The sequence below is a fragment of the Apodemus sylvaticus genome, chromosome 19, assembly GCF_947179515.1.
Source record: "Apodemus sylvaticus chromosome 19, mApoSyl1.1, whole genome shotgun sequence".
NCBI classification, from domain to species: Eukaryota; Metazoa; Chordata; class Mammalia; order Rodentia; family Muridae; genus Apodemus; species Apodemus sylvaticus.
This window is the reverse complement of record NC_067490.1, coordinates 26,483,034-26,500,478: the sequence shown is the minus strand read 5'-3', so window position 1 is coordinate 26,500,478 and position 17,445 is coordinate 26,483,034. Positions and strand designations below refer to the sequence as shown.

Sequence of the window (17,445 nt, the reverse complement as noted above, 5' to 3'; positions counted from 1 at the left end):
ATGGGAAATCAGCTCGTACAAGAATAAAATGGAACTGGGTGGTGGTGATACACGCACTTTAGTCCCAGTGCTTGGGGAGGTAGAGGCTGGTAGCTCTCTGTGAGTTCAAGTCCAGCCTGGTCAACAGAGCGAGTTCCAGGACAGCTAGGGCTACATGGTGAGACCTCAATCAATCAATCAATCAATCAATCAAATGGAAGTTACCACATAACTCTGCAATTACTTTCCTAGCTGCAAACCGACCAGAATGGTAAAAAAAAAATAAAAAAATAAAAAAAAAAAAAGGAAAATCTACAGATATCAACCAGTTTAGTGTTAAGGGGAAATGAGATATGGCTACCAGCGAGCACACATTTTCTTTTTGAGAATGGTAGAAATATTCTAAAGTCAGCTGTGGTGGTGGACGGACAGCCCTCTGAACATACCAAAAACCGTGGGGTAGAATACTTTCAGTGGGTGTGTGTAGGGCCTGTGAATTACACCTCATTATATCCTTCTGAAGACAAACCATGCTGGTGCACACTTCAGCTCTGAGTTTCAACTGACAAGACAACGTTCATCAACTACAGAAGGCCAGAGCTGTCAGAAACGTTGGGTTTCTCATCACAGCTCTCCACTGGGCACCTGGAAACATGTCTTATCATTTCCTAGAAGAAATCATTTTTTTTAAAAAGAATATATATAGCTTACTCTTATGTTCATTGGTGTTTTGCATGCATGTATGTCTGTCAGAAGATGTGGGGCTAGAGTTATAGACAGGTGTGAGCTGCCGTGTGGGTGCTGGGGATTGAACACAGGTCCTCTGGAGGAGCAGTCAGAGTTCTTAACCCATTAACCCCCAAGCCATCGCTCCAGACCCTGCTAGAAGGGACCTTAAGAAAAGAAAGGTTGCAGGGCAGTGGTGGCGCACGCCTTTAATCCCAGCACTTGGGAGGCAGAGGCAGGTGGATCTCTGAGTTTGAGGCCAGCCTGGTCTACAAGAGTGAGTTCCAGGACAGTCAGGGCTATACAGAAACCCTGTCTTGAAAAAAAAATCAAAAAACAAAAAACAAAACAAAAAAAGAGCCCAAAGGTTTCCTTGTGATTATGGTTTGGGGGTGGGGGTGGGGACATGCTGGAGATGGTGATAGAGATGATGTCGGGTGATTGTAATCTGATGGTGTTAGAGGTGCCAGTATTATGGGATGGCAACGTCAAAAATATGATGATGGTGAAGATACTGGTGAAGTGAGGAAGATGGGGCAGATGGTGGTGTTGCCGGGCGGCGATGTGATAATGGTCATGGTGAGATAATGATGATGCTGGTGGCGATGGTGACAAGAATCAGGACACGGATTACACACTGAAGGTGAAATGCAGGACCTTTCGCATGCTAGGCAAGGGCGCTACATCCCCAGCCCCCTCCCTCTGACTTCTTACATCAAAATCGGGGACTACAAAGAAGATTATTTATATATTTATTTACTTATTTATTTATTTATTTTCTGAGACAGGGTTTCTCTGTGTAGCCCTGGTTGTCCTGGAACTCACTCTGTAGACCAGGCTGGCCTTGAACTCAGAGATCTGCCTGCCCCTGCCTCCCAAGTGCTAGGATTAAAGGCATGCACCATCACCGCCTGGCTAGGAGCTTTTTGTAAAAAACTGCTAAGAGTGTGTTTCTGGAGCCTCTGCTCTCCTCCTGCAGGCTTTTTTTTTTTCAGGCTTCTACACCCTACATGCCATCCTTCCAGCACGGTTGAGGACTGAATATCTCTGAGCTTTGGCATCCCAGTCAGACCACCTGGGCAGAGAGCCAAGGTGGGACCACAGGGCAGCTGCCATTTCTGGGGGAGTAACAGAAGAGGAGGCCCAGTTCTGAGAAAGGTGGCAGAGGCCCGGGTGAGCTGTGACCCTGTGGCCTGGGGCCTGCGGCTACTTGTTCCCATCATGTACGCACTTAGGGGTGCTGAGAACTGCCCCCACCCTTCCCAATTTTACCCACCTCATAACCAGCACAATGTTGGGGTTTTTTTTTTGCCCCCAGAAGGTGTCCATGAGTCACTCCACCCATGGAAGCCAACCCCCCACAGTAACCTCAGGCAGAGCAGAGTGGGCAACTGTCTTTCCACAGTACTAACTTGCTCAAACCTGAGGCACGGCTGGGATGGAGGTATGGACAGGAAGTGGGCACAGCTGTGTGTATCTCTCCCCACTCCCCAGGGAGGAGGAAACAGTCACATGTGTTGAGAATGAGCAAAGATCATGTCTAATCCTAAGCACCGCACCACATCTTCATGTCCCCGCTCATGGGACACTGTGATTAGCCACACGATTGGATGAGGAGCTGAGACGTGAAGAGGCTGAAGCCCCTGGCCCAGCCGCTCAAGCCCAGGCCACTCTTCCTCACCTCTTCCTGACAGCTCATCCCTTCCCACACACTCAATATGGAAGCAGATAGTTCATAGTGGGCCTGCAGGTCGAGATCAGAGTCTGTGCCCCGGCAGTTCTGGTTGACAGATGAGCCTCTGGTCTTCACAGCTGACTTCCTGAAGGTTCTCACAAGCCGGATGAGGAGGTGACAAGAGGGTGGGTGCTGGTGGGGACCTGTGACCACAGCCTGGGGGCAGGGCAGGAAGTAGTAATGATATGACGTTGGGCAGGGTGGGCCCGCCTGGGGACCGATCACAGCATTTTAAAAGCCTCCACTGGCAACACAGATGTCCCCCTACACTGCAGAGGCATCACTGTGGGACTTCAGGTAAGGAGGAGGAAAGGTGGGAAGAAGGGAGGTTGGGATACCCCGGGAAAGAGAGTTGGAGGGACATTCAGAAGAAGCAACCAGAAGCCATAGTAGTCAGCCTTCCAGCCCATCTCTCATTCCTTCATCGGGTTGGTGACCACTCTGGGGTTCATGTATAAATGATGACTGTCCGCATCTCAAAGGCTATTTCCAGCAGTTCTGGCAGATAGGGCTCATAAACGATAGAAATGTGCCAAGTATGGAGCACGCTTATGACTCTACCATCGGGGAACGTGGTGAAGTCCCGTCTCAGAAGATGCCAGGAAGGGGAGGGGAAGGATGGAGGGAAAGGACAGGGGAAAAAGGAGAAAGAAGCCAAGTAAATAGACTCCATGACAATACAAAGAAGGCCAGAAGGGAACTAACATCCGTGGGTCAAAGTCACGAGTGTGATGTTCTCTGAGGAAGGATGACCAGGATGCTTGACAGGAATTCTCTGTGGCTTGCTTATCTCCCAGCATCACACGTTACATGAATTCTGCCTCCAAGTCACTGCTTTGGGTAGAACATATAGAAGACTGCAGCTAGGTGTGAGGGAGACTTCTGCTCACCCTGCTCCCTCACATAAGACCCTGCAGACAGAGGAGAAAAAATAAAAGACCTCCGAGAGCCTTGGAAGGAGCCAGTTCTCCATCTGTGGGTCATGTCAATGGGGGGGGGGGACCTACTTCCGATGGTCTTAGAAACAGCACAATAGCGAAATTACAGTCAGGAAGTCATGAAAATAAATTTATGGTTGGGAGTTTCCAGGACCATTGGAAATGTGTGTTTTCCTATGGCCAAGATCCACAGGTAGAGAAAGCCTGAGACAGAGAGGAGATAGAAGGAGATTCCAATCCAGGCACTCGAAGCAAGGAAGAGCCTTCTAATGGATTGCTGCCTGATAGCAGGCAACAGGTAGGTAGGTGCCCATCCTGCCATAGCGTGCAGTACTTGGCAGGGACTGTCAAGACAGAAAGCCTGGGCAGTGGAAGGGCTTGCAAGGGCGCACTTAAAGGTCCCCCACACTAGAGCCAAGGGCATCGATACAGACAGCCTTCATCCATTCTAGAGATGGGGGGGGGGGCTGGTGCCCTTGCAGGAGGCTCAGAGTAGCCACAGCGGATATGCAGGGAGCTCACTGTCTCCTCACATCTGTAAGGGAGAGATGGATGTCACTGCTGGAATTAGAGATGAAGAAAAGTAAGAATCAGCTCGGAGCCATGCCTGCTGTCACAGGCTTGAGATCCTAGCTCCTCCACATGTTCAAGACTAGCTTAGGCAACACAATGACTTCACAGCTATCCTGAGCTATCCTGAGCAATGATACATTGTCTCTAGATAGATAGATAAATAGATAGGTAGGTAGGTAGGTAGGTAGAGATAGATAGATAGATAGATAGATAGATAGATAGATAGATAGATAGATAAGAAGTAGGGTGTAGCTCGCTGGTGGAACTCTTGCCTACAGTGCATAAGGCTCTGGGTCTATTCCCAGAATGGGGGAGGGGAATAAGGTTAGAAAAGTGTCCTTCTCTGGGTAAAAAACCACACATCTCCAGAGTCGAAACCTATTACAGATGCTCTGTCCAGGGTCACAGCCTTCACTCTTGATTCCTACTGGGTCTGGGATGATAAAATCTCAGCACGGGGTTCCTCCTGCCTGTGCCACTCTGGGCCATATGTTTAAATCCCTCTGGGTTTCTCTGTACAGTGGACAAAGCCAGTGCAGCTCTGTCATTGCAATAGCTAAAGAGAAGTTGACTCTGTCTCCTGATGCTCCCCAGTGGTGAGGGAGAGGTCAACATCCTTCATCCCTGTTCCCACAGCTCCCCAGAGTTTATGACTACTGTGCCTGCAGCATCATGGCCACGTACCTGTTCCTCCTGGGCCTTTTCCTGCTGCTGCCACGCCCTGTCCCTGCTCCCTGCTACACTGCTACTCGGTCAGAATGCAAGCAGAAGCGCAAGTTCGTGCCAGGTGCATGGTTGGCTGGGGAAGGCATGGATGTGACCACCCTCCGCCGCTCTGGCTCCTTCCCAGTGAACACATCAGAGTTCCTGAGGCCAGACCGCACCTGCACCCTCTGTAAAAACTCCCTAATGAGAGATGCTATACAGCGCCTACCCGTGGCAATCGCCCACTGGCGGCCTCGCAGCTCAAACTGCAGGCGTAACATTGCCACAGTCAAGGTCAGCTCCACGGAGGGCGTGGCCCGGGAGGCAGCTGCTAATATCAATAACGACTGGCGTGTGGGTCTGGATGTGAACCCGAAGCCGGAAGCAAGCGTGCATGTGTCCATGGCCGGCTCCCACTCCCAGGTAGCCAATTTTGCAGCCAGCAAGTCCCATCAGGACCAGTACAACTTTAATACTGACACAGTGGAGTGTCACATGTACAGGTAAGATCTGAGGCAGAGGTGAGAGGAACAGGAAGAATGGTGGGACACTCTAAGGAGTCTAGGAACTCTGGAATAGCAGAGTAGAGTTTACCTACTATTTCACAGGAGGACACCAAATCCTGATCACTGTAGAATCAGTAGTTCTCATGCTCCCTACTGCTGTGATCCTCTAATACAGTTCCTAATGTGGTGACTCCAACCATAAAATGATTTTGTTGCTACTTAAGAACTGTAATTTTGCTACTGTTTTTTAAATATATTTATTTATTTTGTTTATGTGAGTACACTGTAGATGTTAGCAGACACACCACAAGAGGGCATCTGATCCCATTATAGATGGTCATGAGCCACCATGTGGTTGCTGGGATTTGAACTCAGGACCTCTGAAAGAGCAGTCTGTCCTCTTCACCTCTGAGCCATCTCTCTAGCCCCAATTTTGCTACTGTTATGAACCATAACAATCCGATACCCAGCCTGTCTGATATGTGGCCCCTGTAGAATCACTGCTCTAGATTAATTTCTGCTGATGTCCTGACCAAAAGGCAGCTAAGGAGAGAGGGCTTATTTTAGTCATCTTTCTGGGTTACCGTCCATCATGGCTTGTTCTGTCGCAGCTGATCACATCATACCCACAGTCAAGCGCGGGGAGAAATATCCGAGTTCCTGCCGAGGCTCAGTCAGCTTCTCTAGCATTATACAGTCCAGGGCCCAAAACAGGAAATGGTGCTACCCACTTTCAGCCTGAGTCTTCCCACATCAATTAAGGCAATCAAGACAATCCTCTACAGGCAAGACCACAAGCCCATCTGATCTAGAACATTCCTCCTTAAGATGCTCTCCCCAAGTGATTTTAGGTTGTATCAAACTGACAATGAAAACTAACCGTAGCACTGGTCTTTAGATGCCAGGTCCTATAGCCCTAGCTATCTGTCTGTCTGTCTATTATCTATCTATCTATCTATCTATCTATCTATCTATCTATCTATCTATCTATCATCCATCTGTCATCTATTATCTATCACCTATCTATCTATCTGTCTGTCTATCTATCTATCTATCTATCTATCTGTCTGTCTATCTCTCTGTCTATCTATCTAGGTATCTATCTATCTATGTCTCATCTATCTATCTATCTATCTATCTATCTATCATCCATCTGTCATCTATTATCTATCACCTATCTATCTATCTATCTGTCTATCATCTATCTATCATCTATTATCTATCACCTATCTATCTATCTGTCTGTCTGTCTATCTATCTATCTATCTGTCTGTCTGTCTGTCTATCTCTCTGTCTATCTATCTAGGTATCTTTCTATCTATGTCTCATCTATCTATCTAGGTATCTATCTATCTATCTATCTATCTATCTATCTGTCTGTCTGTCTGTCTATCTATCTCTCTGTCTATCTATCTAGGTATCTATCTATCTATCTATTTATCTATCTATCTAGGTATCTATCTATCTATCTATCTATCTATCTAGGTATCTATCTATCTATCTATCTATCTATCTATCTATCTATCTATCTTTCTGTCTGTCTGTCTATCTATCTCTCTGTCTATCTATCTAGGTATCTATCTATCTATCTATCTATCTATCTATCTATCTATCTATCTATTTATCTATCTATCTAGGTATCTATCTATCTATCTATCTATCTATCTATCTATCTAGGTATCTATCTATCTATCTATCTATCTAGGTATCTATCTATCTATCTAGGTATCTATCTATCTATCTATCTATCTATCTATCTATCTATCTAGGTATCTATCTATCTATCTAGGTATCTATCTATCTATCTATCTATCTATCTATCTAGGTATCTATCTATCTATCTAGGTATCTATCTATCTATCTATCTATCTAGGTATCTATCTATCTATCTATCTATCTAGGTATCTATCTATCTAGGTATCTATCTATCTATCTATCTATCTATCTAGGTATCTATCTATCTAGGTATCTATCTAGGTATCTTTCTATCTATGTCTAATCTATCTATCTAGGTATCTATCTATCTATGTCTCATCTATCTATCTATCTATCTATCTATCTATCTATCTATCTATCTATCTAGGTATCTATCTATGTATCTTTCTATCTATCCTGTATCTATGATTGGCCTACTCTATGCATAAGCACCTACATCTGGAGTAAAGGAAAATGGGAGCAGGATTGTCCCTGAGCCCTAGCTTGGTGACATTTAAACACAAGCAGTGAGCACCTAAGCCCTCTCTCCCAGGCACTGCAGACGAACCATGGAGTCTTCCTGGGTAGGGACGGAGACAGGAGACGTGGCCGTGTCCTTCTTCCTCACTGCATGGATACGCAGTGACTCCACGAAGCCTGCACTAGTTTCTCAGGCTTAAAAAAAAAAAAGGGTTTTTTTTTTTTTTTTTTTTTTTTGGTAGTTTCTTTGTATCTCTGCCTGTCCTGGAACTGCTCTGGAGACTAGGCTGGACATGAACTCACAGAGATCTGCCTCCTTCTACCTCCCAAGTGCTGGCATTAAAGGCTTGTATAACCATCACCTGACATCTAAAAAATATTTCCTTACGTTTTTGTGTATTTTTTAGTGTGCGTCTGTGTATCTGTGTGTCGCAGCAAGTATGAGGAGATCAGAGGATGACCTGTGGGTATCTTTTCTCCTGCTTCTAAGTGGGTTCTGGGGATCGAACTTGGGTTGGCAGGCTTAGCAGCAAGCTTTACCCCCTACCCCCTGTTCCACATCCACATACTTTACACGTTTTAGATAGCATATCTTAATTCTAAATTTTAACAATGGGTTTCACTACATGTACATATTTTGATCACAATCTTTTTTATCCCAACTCCTGCTATCCCCTCCATTTTCCCGAACTAGCCCAAGTGTACATTCTGTGTGTATATATGGGGGAGAGGGGTCTTGAAGGTGCTATTGAATCAGGGAAATGCCACCCACACAGGTCCTCTAATGCTCTGCCCTCTCCACAGCGTTCGCCTGGCACAAAAACCTCCACTGCACTCTGACTTCAGAAGGGCACTCAGAGCCCTTCCCCCCACCTTTAACAGCTCCACGGAGCATGCGTATCGCAGGCTCATCTCCTCCTACGGCACCCACTTTATTTCGGCTATGGACCTAGGTGGCCGCATCTCGGTCCTCACGGCCCTGCGTACCTGTCAGCTGACCCTGGACGGGCTCACAGCTGATGAGGTAGCAGACTGCCTGAACGTGGAGGCCCAGGTCAGCATCGGTGGCCAAGCCAGCTCCTCAAGCGAATACAAGGCCTGTGAGGAGAAGAAGAAACAGCACAAAATTGACACCTCTTTCCATCAGACCTACCGTGAACGTCACGTCGAAGTCCTCGGTGGCCCTCTTGACTCCACGCATGATCTGCTCTTTGGGAACCAAGCTACACCAGAGCAGTTCTCAACCTGGGTAGCCTCACTGCCCAGAAGCCCTGGACTGGTGGACTACAGCCTGGAGCCCCTGCACACATTACTGGAAGACCTGGACCCGAAGCGGGAGGCACTGAGACAGGCCATCAGCCATTATGTGATGAGCAGAGCCCGCTGGCGGGACTGTCGCCGGCCCTGCAGGTCAGGCCAGCATAAGAGTAGTCGTGATTCATGCCAGTGTGTGTGCCAGGATTCAAAGGTCACCAACCAGGACTGCTGTCCACGCCAGAGGGGCTTGGCCCAGCTGATGGTAAGCAATTTCCAGGCAGAGGGTCTGTGGGGAGACTACACCACAGCTACTGATGCCTACCTAAAGATCTTCTTTGGTGGCCAGGAGTACAGGACCGAAGTCGTGTGGAACAATAACAATCCCAGGTGGCCTAAAGGGAGGGACTTTGGGAATGTGCTCCTGTCTACGGGGGGACCCCTAAGGGTGCAGGTCTGGGATGCTGACAATGGCTGGGATGATGACCTTCTTGGTTCATGTGACCGGAAACCCCGGTCTGGTTCCCATGAGGTGACCTGTAACCTGAACCACGGCAGCCTAAAATTCCGCTACCAGGTCAAGTGTTTGCCCCATCTCACTGGAGAGACCTGCCTGGAGTATGCCCCCCACGGGCTTCTGGGAGATCCTCCAGGAAACCGCAGTGGGGCCGTGTGGTAAAAATACTAATAACATGCCTGAGAGCTGGGCGTAGTAGCACACGCCTTTAATCCCAGCATTGGGGAGGCAGAGACAGGTGGATCTCTATGAGTTCGAGCCCAGCCTGGTCTACATAGTGAGACCCTGTCTCAAGAAAGCAAGCAACAAAACTGGGATGCTCAGCTGACTTCTCCCGGGGATCCACAGTGGCTCTAATATGCAGTAAAGTGACCGGAGCCTGTTACTAGAGTGGCTGAGTTTGTACCATAGAGCTCTGCTGACTCTCCCTTCCACACTGCCTCAGCCCCCAGTGTCCCCAAGCTTGGCAACTACTGCTGCTCAGTGTAAACCTTGGCCAGAAGCCCAGCCCAAGGCCAGATGCTGTCTCCACCCAGCTTCAAATCCCTCCCTCCTTGGCATAGCAAGATCATCTGTCAGACAATTCCTGTGTCACCATTCCTATGTGCCTTTTGTCCCTCGTTCTGCTCCTGACGATTGAAGGTCTGTGTCAGCAAGAACATGACGTGACAGCGGGCTATAAATATGATGTGACGGTCAGCATGCTGGTGGCCTGGTGGCAGAGAAGAGGGGACAAACGATGCCCTGAGATAGGCGTCTGTGTTCAACAACCAGTTTTATAAAATGGACAGTCAGATACTGGAAGTGAACTGCTTTCTCTAATTCTGCTGGTCATGTGGGACCCCCACCCCTCATCCCTTGAGTCAAGAAACAGTAGCATAAATGTGGCAATAAATCATGATAGGCATTCAGTGTCTGGCTGAAAGACAATGTGGAACGGTGGGGAGTGCGGTGAACTGGCAGGGGCATCCTGAAGTCATTGTAGCTCTATGTGGGAAATTTGAGCCCAGGACACAGGGTCTTCTCACTTCATTTATTTACATTTATCTATTTGTGTGTGTATAAGTATGTATGTGTATAAATGTCTGTATGCATGTGTGTATACATGTGTGTATATGTATCTGTGTATGCATGTACGTATATGTATGTGTGTATGTGCTTGTGTATGTGTATATGTATGTGTGTACGTATGTATGTTTATATGTGTATGAATGTGTATATGTGTAGATGCATGTATGTATGTTTATATGTATATACATGTGTATATGCATGTGTGTATGTGTGTATGTATGTATGTGTATTTGCATTTGTGTATAGGTATGTTTGTATGTGTATATGTACGTACGTATGTATATGTATGTATGCGTATGTATGCAAGTGTGTATAGGTATGTGTGTCTGTATATGTGTATGTATATGTATGTATGTGCTCTCATTTATATATTTGTATGTGTGTATATATATATGTATGTGCTCCCATTTGTATATTTGTATGTGTGTATATGTATATGTATGTGTGTCTATATGTATATGTATGAATGTGCATGTATGAGTGCATGCACATGCATGTGCATACGTATGTCATAGCACAAACATGGAAGTCAGAGGACAACATGCTGAAGTCAGTTGTCTCCACCCATCATGTGGATTCCAATTATCAACCACAGGGATGTAACTGCAGTCATGAGACTTGACAGCAAGCACCTAAACCCACCTGAGGGAGTCAGAAGAGCATGGAATCCTCTGGAACGGGGGCTGCAGAGGGTTGTGAGCCAGCATGTAGATGCTGGGAACCGAGCCTGGGGCTTCCTGGAGAGTAGCAAGTGCTCCTAACCACTGAGACATCTCTCCTGCCCCTTCTTCTCATGACTTAAAGGACCCGGAGCCCCAACCTGGCTTCCATTTTACTTCACAGAAATAAAATCCTAAGCAGACACAGTATCAAACAGACAGACAGACAGACAAAGAGGGGAGAGTAGTGTGTGTGTGTGTGTGTGTGTGTGAGGTTGTGTGTATATATGTGTGCATGTGTGTTTGTACGTGTTTGTGTGCATGTGTATGTATGTGCATGTGTGTATGCATGTGTATGTGTGTCCATGTGTGTCTATGTGTTCATGTGTACATATGTGCATGCGTGTGTGCATGTGTGTGTGTGTGTGTGTGTGTGTGTGAGAGAGAGAGAGAGAGAGAGAGAGAGAGTGAATGTCTGTGTCTGTGTGTGTGTGCGCATGTGCAGGCTATAGCCAGCTCAGGGCTGCCCATCTGGAAGACTCAGCTTCCTAGAGAATCCATCTGCACGGGCTGATAAGCTCTCCTCTACTTCACAACTTGGGGAAGCAGTGGCTCTAACAAGGAGGTCTGGGAGCCGCTCAGTTCAGCCTGCTCAGCCAGCAGTGCTCCCCAGCATCTGATAGCCCAGAGCGAGTGCACAGTGCAGACACTTGTGGCAGCAGCAGAGCCAGGGCAGACATGGCCGAGCAGGGCTGGTTTCAGTCAGAGGGGCTCAGAGGAACCACACAAACCCTGATGGGTTTGGAAGTTCCAGCAAAATAACCTGTGAGGTATGGGTAAGACCCAGAGAGCCAAACCCCAATCTCTGATGTTGGCAGCAACTGTAAGTCCCCAGCAAGCAGGAGGCTCAGAAGGGTCTCGAAGCCCGTGGAAACCGCTGTGCTTACACGTTTCCTGTCTCAGCCACACACACACAAGAGCACAGGAGACCTTGCTTGACAGATCAACACATGACACTACCCGTGGCCCCGGGGGAAAATAGAGGTGGTTGTGAGCCAAACCCCATGGAGAAAACAGATCTGCGGGACGGGAGTGACACAGGACTCAACCAGCAGGCCCTTTACCGTGCCTCAGTTTCTCTCAAAGGACTTTCTGTGTTCTCCTTCCTCAGGACTGCTTGAAGGGGGTCACCAGCCTCTGTAAGGTGAAAGAAGGCATCCTGGGAGAGGTTGGGAGAAGTCATTAACCATGGAAGACCAAAGGTCATCCTGTGGCCCCTCCTGCTTTCACATATAGACGAACTGCCCCCCATGAGGGGGCAGAGGATCATAGTTAGAATAGAGTTGTTTTTAATATTTTTTTCCTCTCTGTTTTGTTGTTGTGAGCCACCATGTGAATGTTGGGAACTGGATTTAGAACCTCCTCAAAAGCAGTTAAGTCCTTTTAACCAATGAGCCTTCTTCTCCCCAGCCTCCTATTTATTTGTATTTTGAGACAGGTCTCCTGTAGTCCAGTCTGGCCTCAAACTTATTATGTAGCCAATGATGACCAAGAACTCTGACCCCATGCCTCATGGATTCCAGGCAGGCTCCACCACACCCAGATCTGTGCAGCCATCAGTGGTGACCTGCAGGACCATAGTTTCCCCCACTTGCTCCACCCCCTCTCTCTTCCCCAACCCTGGGGGCTTTCCTTGGAGGCACCTCCCACTGGCCTGCCTGCTCTCAAAGGCCTCTTATTGGACCTGCCTCAGGGTAACCAGCTACAGCACACACTGTCCACATCCCACATCCTTGCTGTACATAAACCCCTTCCTTCAGGCTGGGAAGGTATATAGGTTAATAGAGTGCATACCTGGAAATCCAGAAGCCCTAATACTTTGTAAGGAAGCCCAGAGCTGCGGAGGGAAAGGCAGGAGGATCCCTGAGTTTCACTGGCCAGCCATTTCAATCCAATCGGTGAGTGTCAGAGCAGTAAGCTACCCAGACCCAGCCTGTGGTCTGACACCTAGGCTCTATCAACTCTCTTAGACGCCCTGAAACCACATAAATCTGCTCCTCCAACCCCAGGTGTCCCCAGCTGTGACATGAAGGGGTCAGAGCAGAGATTTCTATACAGCCTTGGAGCTCAGAGGGGCTCAACTGTGGTTCTAGAATCGATCCACCCTGAGAGTGTGCAGTGTCACCCCATCAATCTGCAGGGCAGGTGTCACAAGGTACCGCCATCCCTGAGCCTGGAAGACATCTGAATCCTTCTGCATCTCTCCTCCCACAGGCTGGTCCTCAACTCCAGCTAGCCCAGACCGGAACAGCTGCTGTTCTGCAGGCTATAACCAGGTTTTGTTGTTCACTGTGGGGCCTCCATGGCCCAGCTGGACTCACTGTTAATCTCCCCAGCATCTGGTTCTTGGTTTGGTCTTAAAAGAGCAGTGATGTCAGCTTTCTGAGTCTGACGGGACCTTGGTCTTTTCTCTGGGACCCCCAGCCTCCCTGTGATGATGAAATAAGGCTGACTCCAAGGACAGCCTCACCTCACTGCCCTCCCTGCACTCACTGCCCTCACTGCCCTCACTGCCTTCACTGCCCTCACTGCCTCACTGCCCTCACTGCCCTCACTGCCCTCACTGCCCTCAAGATTCAGCCCCACCCACCGAGCTCCAGGAAGTTTTCTCGGTGTCCTGCGAAGGGCAGCGGGCAGTAACAGAGCAAGCGAGGACATCCTTGCCGCCCATGCGCAGCCCTCCCCAGGGTGGGTTCTAGGACACCATATGAATTCATTTTGCAAAATGGTTTTCCGACTGGGAGAATGGGAAGAGAGCCCTCGCTGCCTTCCCCACCCCTCCCTGCCCATTCCCCGCCCATTCCCCCAGTCCCTTCCCTTCCAAGTGGCCTCTCATATGGACTCTAAAGCTTTAGGGCTTTAGGCCTGGAGTAGGTTTTAACGTCTCTGACCTTTCTCCCCCAGTGATGGTGGCACAGGCCTTTGATGGAGGCAGGGGCAGGCAGATTTCTGAGTTCGAGACCAGACTGGTCTGCAGAGTGAGTTCCAGGACAGCCAGGGCTACACAGAGAAACCCTGTCTCAAAAAAAAAAAAAATAAATAAAAACAAAACAAAACAAAACAAAACAAAACTTCTCTGACCTTCTCAATAGCCTAGTAAGTAGATACGGGTCTCCCCATCCAAGAAATGGGTTACCCATAAAGCCACGGCGTTCCCCCTCAATTTTACAGACACCATAAGACCCCAGAAGTATACCTGCCGTTCTTATGCACGGCATCCCTGGGGCTCTCCTTCATAGACTCCACACACTCCTAGTGCTGGTGGCCTCAGAGTGCAAGCCAAGAAAACTCACTTCAGAGCTGGAAGCTTCAAAATAAAAGCTTGGCCGGGCGGTGGTGGTACACGCCTTTAATCTTAGCACTTGGGAGGCAGGGGCAGGCAGATTTCTGAGTTGGAGGCTAGCCTGGTCTACAGAGTTCCAGGACTGCTGGGGATACACAGAGAAACCCTGTCTTGAAAAACCAATATAAATAAATAGATAAATAAATAAATAAATAAATAAATAAATAAATAAATAAATAAATAAATGAAAGCTTTTATTTCCTGCACACACAGGAAGGTGGCCAGCTCAGGATCTGAACTGTGTCACCTGGCCACAGGGTCCTGGAGTCCACGTTTGCAGCCAAGTCCCCTCCCGGACTCTGGACTGGACTTTTAGAATATTAAGGGAACAAAGGATTGGGGAAGCGGCATATAGTGGATTAATTCACTACAGGCAATACATTTGTGACTTGCGTGCCTTAGTTTAGATAACAGGACAACAGCATCTTCCCTTTGCATCTTTTTCTAGGCAACAGACAGACATGAAACACCTGAAGAAGCAGGGTTGGACTCAGGAAACTGTCTCCTATCAGTGCTGTCCATGGCTGTAGCAGACTCACCAAAAGACATAGTTCCCAGGAGCACTGCGCCCCGGCCACCCTGCCACTCCCATCTCCTAAGCACATGACAAAGCACATAGAAGGTAATACTTCTGGTCCATGTACCATCTTGTGGCATCCAATGAGTACACAATACTTCACAGCCATCACCGACAAGCAGACCCCAAAACTTTCATCGTCCTCAAAACAATGCTGTGTCCAGGATGCTAAAATTCTTCATGGTGGGGGTGGAGGGCAGTGCAAGCCACATCTACTCCCTCTTCTAAGGGACCAATGAGGCCAGAGGCAAAATTTCTCCAAGGTTCACTCTGGGAAACTGAGTTTATGGCATAGATGAGGGGTTTACTCACTGTCGTGGTTTGTATGCTCTTGGCCCAGGGAGTGGCACTATTAGAAGGCATGGCCTTGTTGGAGTGGGTGTGGCCTTGTTTGAGTAGGTGTGGCCTTGTTGGAGTGGGTGTGGCCTTGTTTGAGTATGTGTGGCCTTGTTGGAATAGGTGTGGGCTTGTTGGAGTAGGTGTGGGCTTGTTGGAGTAGGTGTGGCCCTGTTGGAGTAGGTGTATCACTGTGGATGTGGGTTATAAGACCCTTCTCCTAGCTGCCTGGAAGTCAGTATTCTGCGATCAGCCTTCAGATGAAGATGGAGAACTCTCAGCTCCTCCAGCACCATGCCTGCCTGGATGCTGCCATGCTCCCACCTTGATGGTAGTGAACCAAACCACTGAACCTGTAAGCCAGCCCCAATTAAATCTTATCTGTATAAGACATGCCTTGGTGACTGGACAGTGGTGTCACATACCTTTAATTCCAGCACTTGGGAGGGAGAGCCAGGAAGATTTCTGAGTTCGAGGCCAGCCTGGTCTACAGAGTGAGTTCCAGGACAGCAAGGGGCTACACAGAGAAACCTTGTCTCGAAACACTTCTCCCCTGCCCTCCAAAAAAAAAAAAAAAAAAAGACTTGCCTTGATCATGGTGTCTGTTCACAGCAGGAAAACCCTAACCAAGACACTTACAGAGGGGAAGAGGGGGAGAGGTCTCTCCTAACCTAAGAGGGCTCACCTGAAAAGCCTTACCCAACAAAGATGCCCAGCTTCTCCATAGCTGTGTAGCAGGAGTCCACCTCCCCTGCTTTTCCAACCTAGATCTCCTCCCTCCCCAACCCATGTGCAATTAAGGCAGAGCTGCTCACAAAGGGTGGTACGGAGCTGCAGGATACATCGAACTGGGAACTGGAGAGAGGGCTCAGCAGTTAAGAGCACTGACTGCTTTTCCAGAAGTCCTGAGTTCAATTCCCAGCAACCACATAGTGGCTCACAGCCATCTGTAATGGGATCTGATGCCCTCTACTGGTGTATCGAAAGACAGCAACAATGTCCTCATATACATAAAATAAATAAATAAACAAAAAAGACCAACTGGGATAATCATTTTGTAAGGGGGCACTGCTGAACTTCCCAAGATGGCGGTGGCTTAACTCGGGGAACAGTCACTCACAAGAGCCCACAATAGTGTAACCCCAGCTCTAGAAACTTCTGTCCCATCCTCTGACATTCTGTCCTTCGCTGGGTACTGGGTGTGCTTGAAGAATTCCAAACTCTCATGTTCTGTGTCTGGCCTCTGTCACTGCCCAGCTGTGTTGGATGAACACGGCATTCCGTGTGTGCCTGAGTAATGCTATGAACATCGGTGCTAAAGCGAGGAAGCGCCCTGCTTTTAGATTCCAGCCTCTGAGAGGGATTGCGGCTCATGTGGGAGTTCTGTCTGAGCTTTGGAAAAACCGCTAGACAGCTTCCCTTGGCCACAATCCCACCTGAGGGGTGCAGACTTGCCACAGGTGCATGGGGACGCCAACTCCCTCCCCCACCTATCCCTTACACTCGCCCCACAATAGCAAAGCCAGGTCTCTACCGAGGATTCTGTCTGAGAGGCCACCTCCTGTGCCACTGAGCCCTCAGTTCTGGTGAGAACCCCATGGAAGGTTAGAGGGCGGCTCACTCCAGTTCACACAGACCTGCCAGAGGCCCCTCCTCAACAGTCAGCCCCTCCCTCCATCCAAGAACTCCCTAGATTCACAGTGACTGCAAAGAGGGTCCTCTCCACCCATGACAGCAGAAGGCAGCCCCTGAGTGGCCCTAGGACAGGTGTCTGGCCTGAGTTCCCCTCCCCCACCACAAGCATAGCAAACCAGGCAGAGCAGAAAGGCCTGGATTGCACTGTAACTGGCAGAGTAAACACACATCTGTTTATAATCTTAAAAACACAACAAAAACAAGATCTGTGGAACCAGTTGAGAGGGCCAATTGGTTGGTAGGAAATTACACAACTTTCTGTTTTTAAAATGGCTTTGCATGTGGAGGTCATAGAAGAACATGCAGGGACTGTTTCTCCTGACCCTTATAGGGTCCCAGGGATCAAACTTGGGACATTGGGATTTGTGGCAAGAGCTTTTATCTGCTGAGCCATCTTGACGGCCCTACATGACATTCGTAAAAAATCAAAATGAGAGACTGACTCGATGGCTGAGCAGTTAAGAACACTGGCTGTTCTTCCAAAGAACCTGGGTTCAATTCCCAGCACCCACAGAGCAGCTCCAAACTGTCTATAATTCCATTTTTTGGGAGATATGTTACCCTCACACGAACATACATGCAGGCAGAATGTACCT

General features: G+C 48.4%; 2 protein-coding genes and 2 pseudogenes across 5 annotated transcripts in view; all 4 read left to right on the top strand.

Annotated features, from left to right (window-relative positions):
- Positions 1 to 2,646: 2,646 nt before the first annotated feature.
- The window catches only part of LOC127669882 (perforin-1), a 205,019-nt gene continuing 190,220 nt past the window's right edge, over positions 2,647 to 17,445 (top strand). For 2 of the 4 annotated variants that reach the window (XR_007974430.1, XR_007974429.1), the window contains exons 1-3: positions 3,589 to 3,676; positions 4,588 to 5,159; positions 8,142 to 9,750. Coding sequence is in view for 2 of the 4 variants with exons in the window: in XM_052164103.1 (XP_052020063.1) it covers positions 4,624 to 5,159; positions 8,142 to 9,270 (1,665 nt within the window). In the remaining 2 variants the exon portion in view is untranslated. Of the gene's footprint in view, positions 2,738 to 3,588; positions 3,677 to 4,587; positions 5,160 to 8,141; positions 10,020 to 17,445 lie in introns of those variants that run through there. The other 2 variants (XM_052164103.1, XM_052164102.1) reach the window with 2 other exon arrangements.
- Positions 2,647 to 17,445, top strand: part of LOC127669883 (perforin-1-like) — a 205,019-nt gene continuing 190,220 nt past the window's right edge. The window contains exon 1 of the mRNA XM_052164107.1: positions 2,647 to 2,737. The gene's annotated coding sequence lies outside the window, so the exon portion shown is untranslated. The remainder of the gene's footprint in view (positions 2,738 to 17,445) is intronic.
- LOC127669890 (perforin-1-like) overlaps positions 2,647 to 17,445 on the top strand; it is a 160,508-nt pseudogene continuing 145,709 nt past the window's right edge.
- The window catches only part of LOC127669888 (perforin-1-like), a 51,480-nt pseudogene continuing 36,715 nt past the window's right edge, over positions 2,681 to 17,445 (top strand).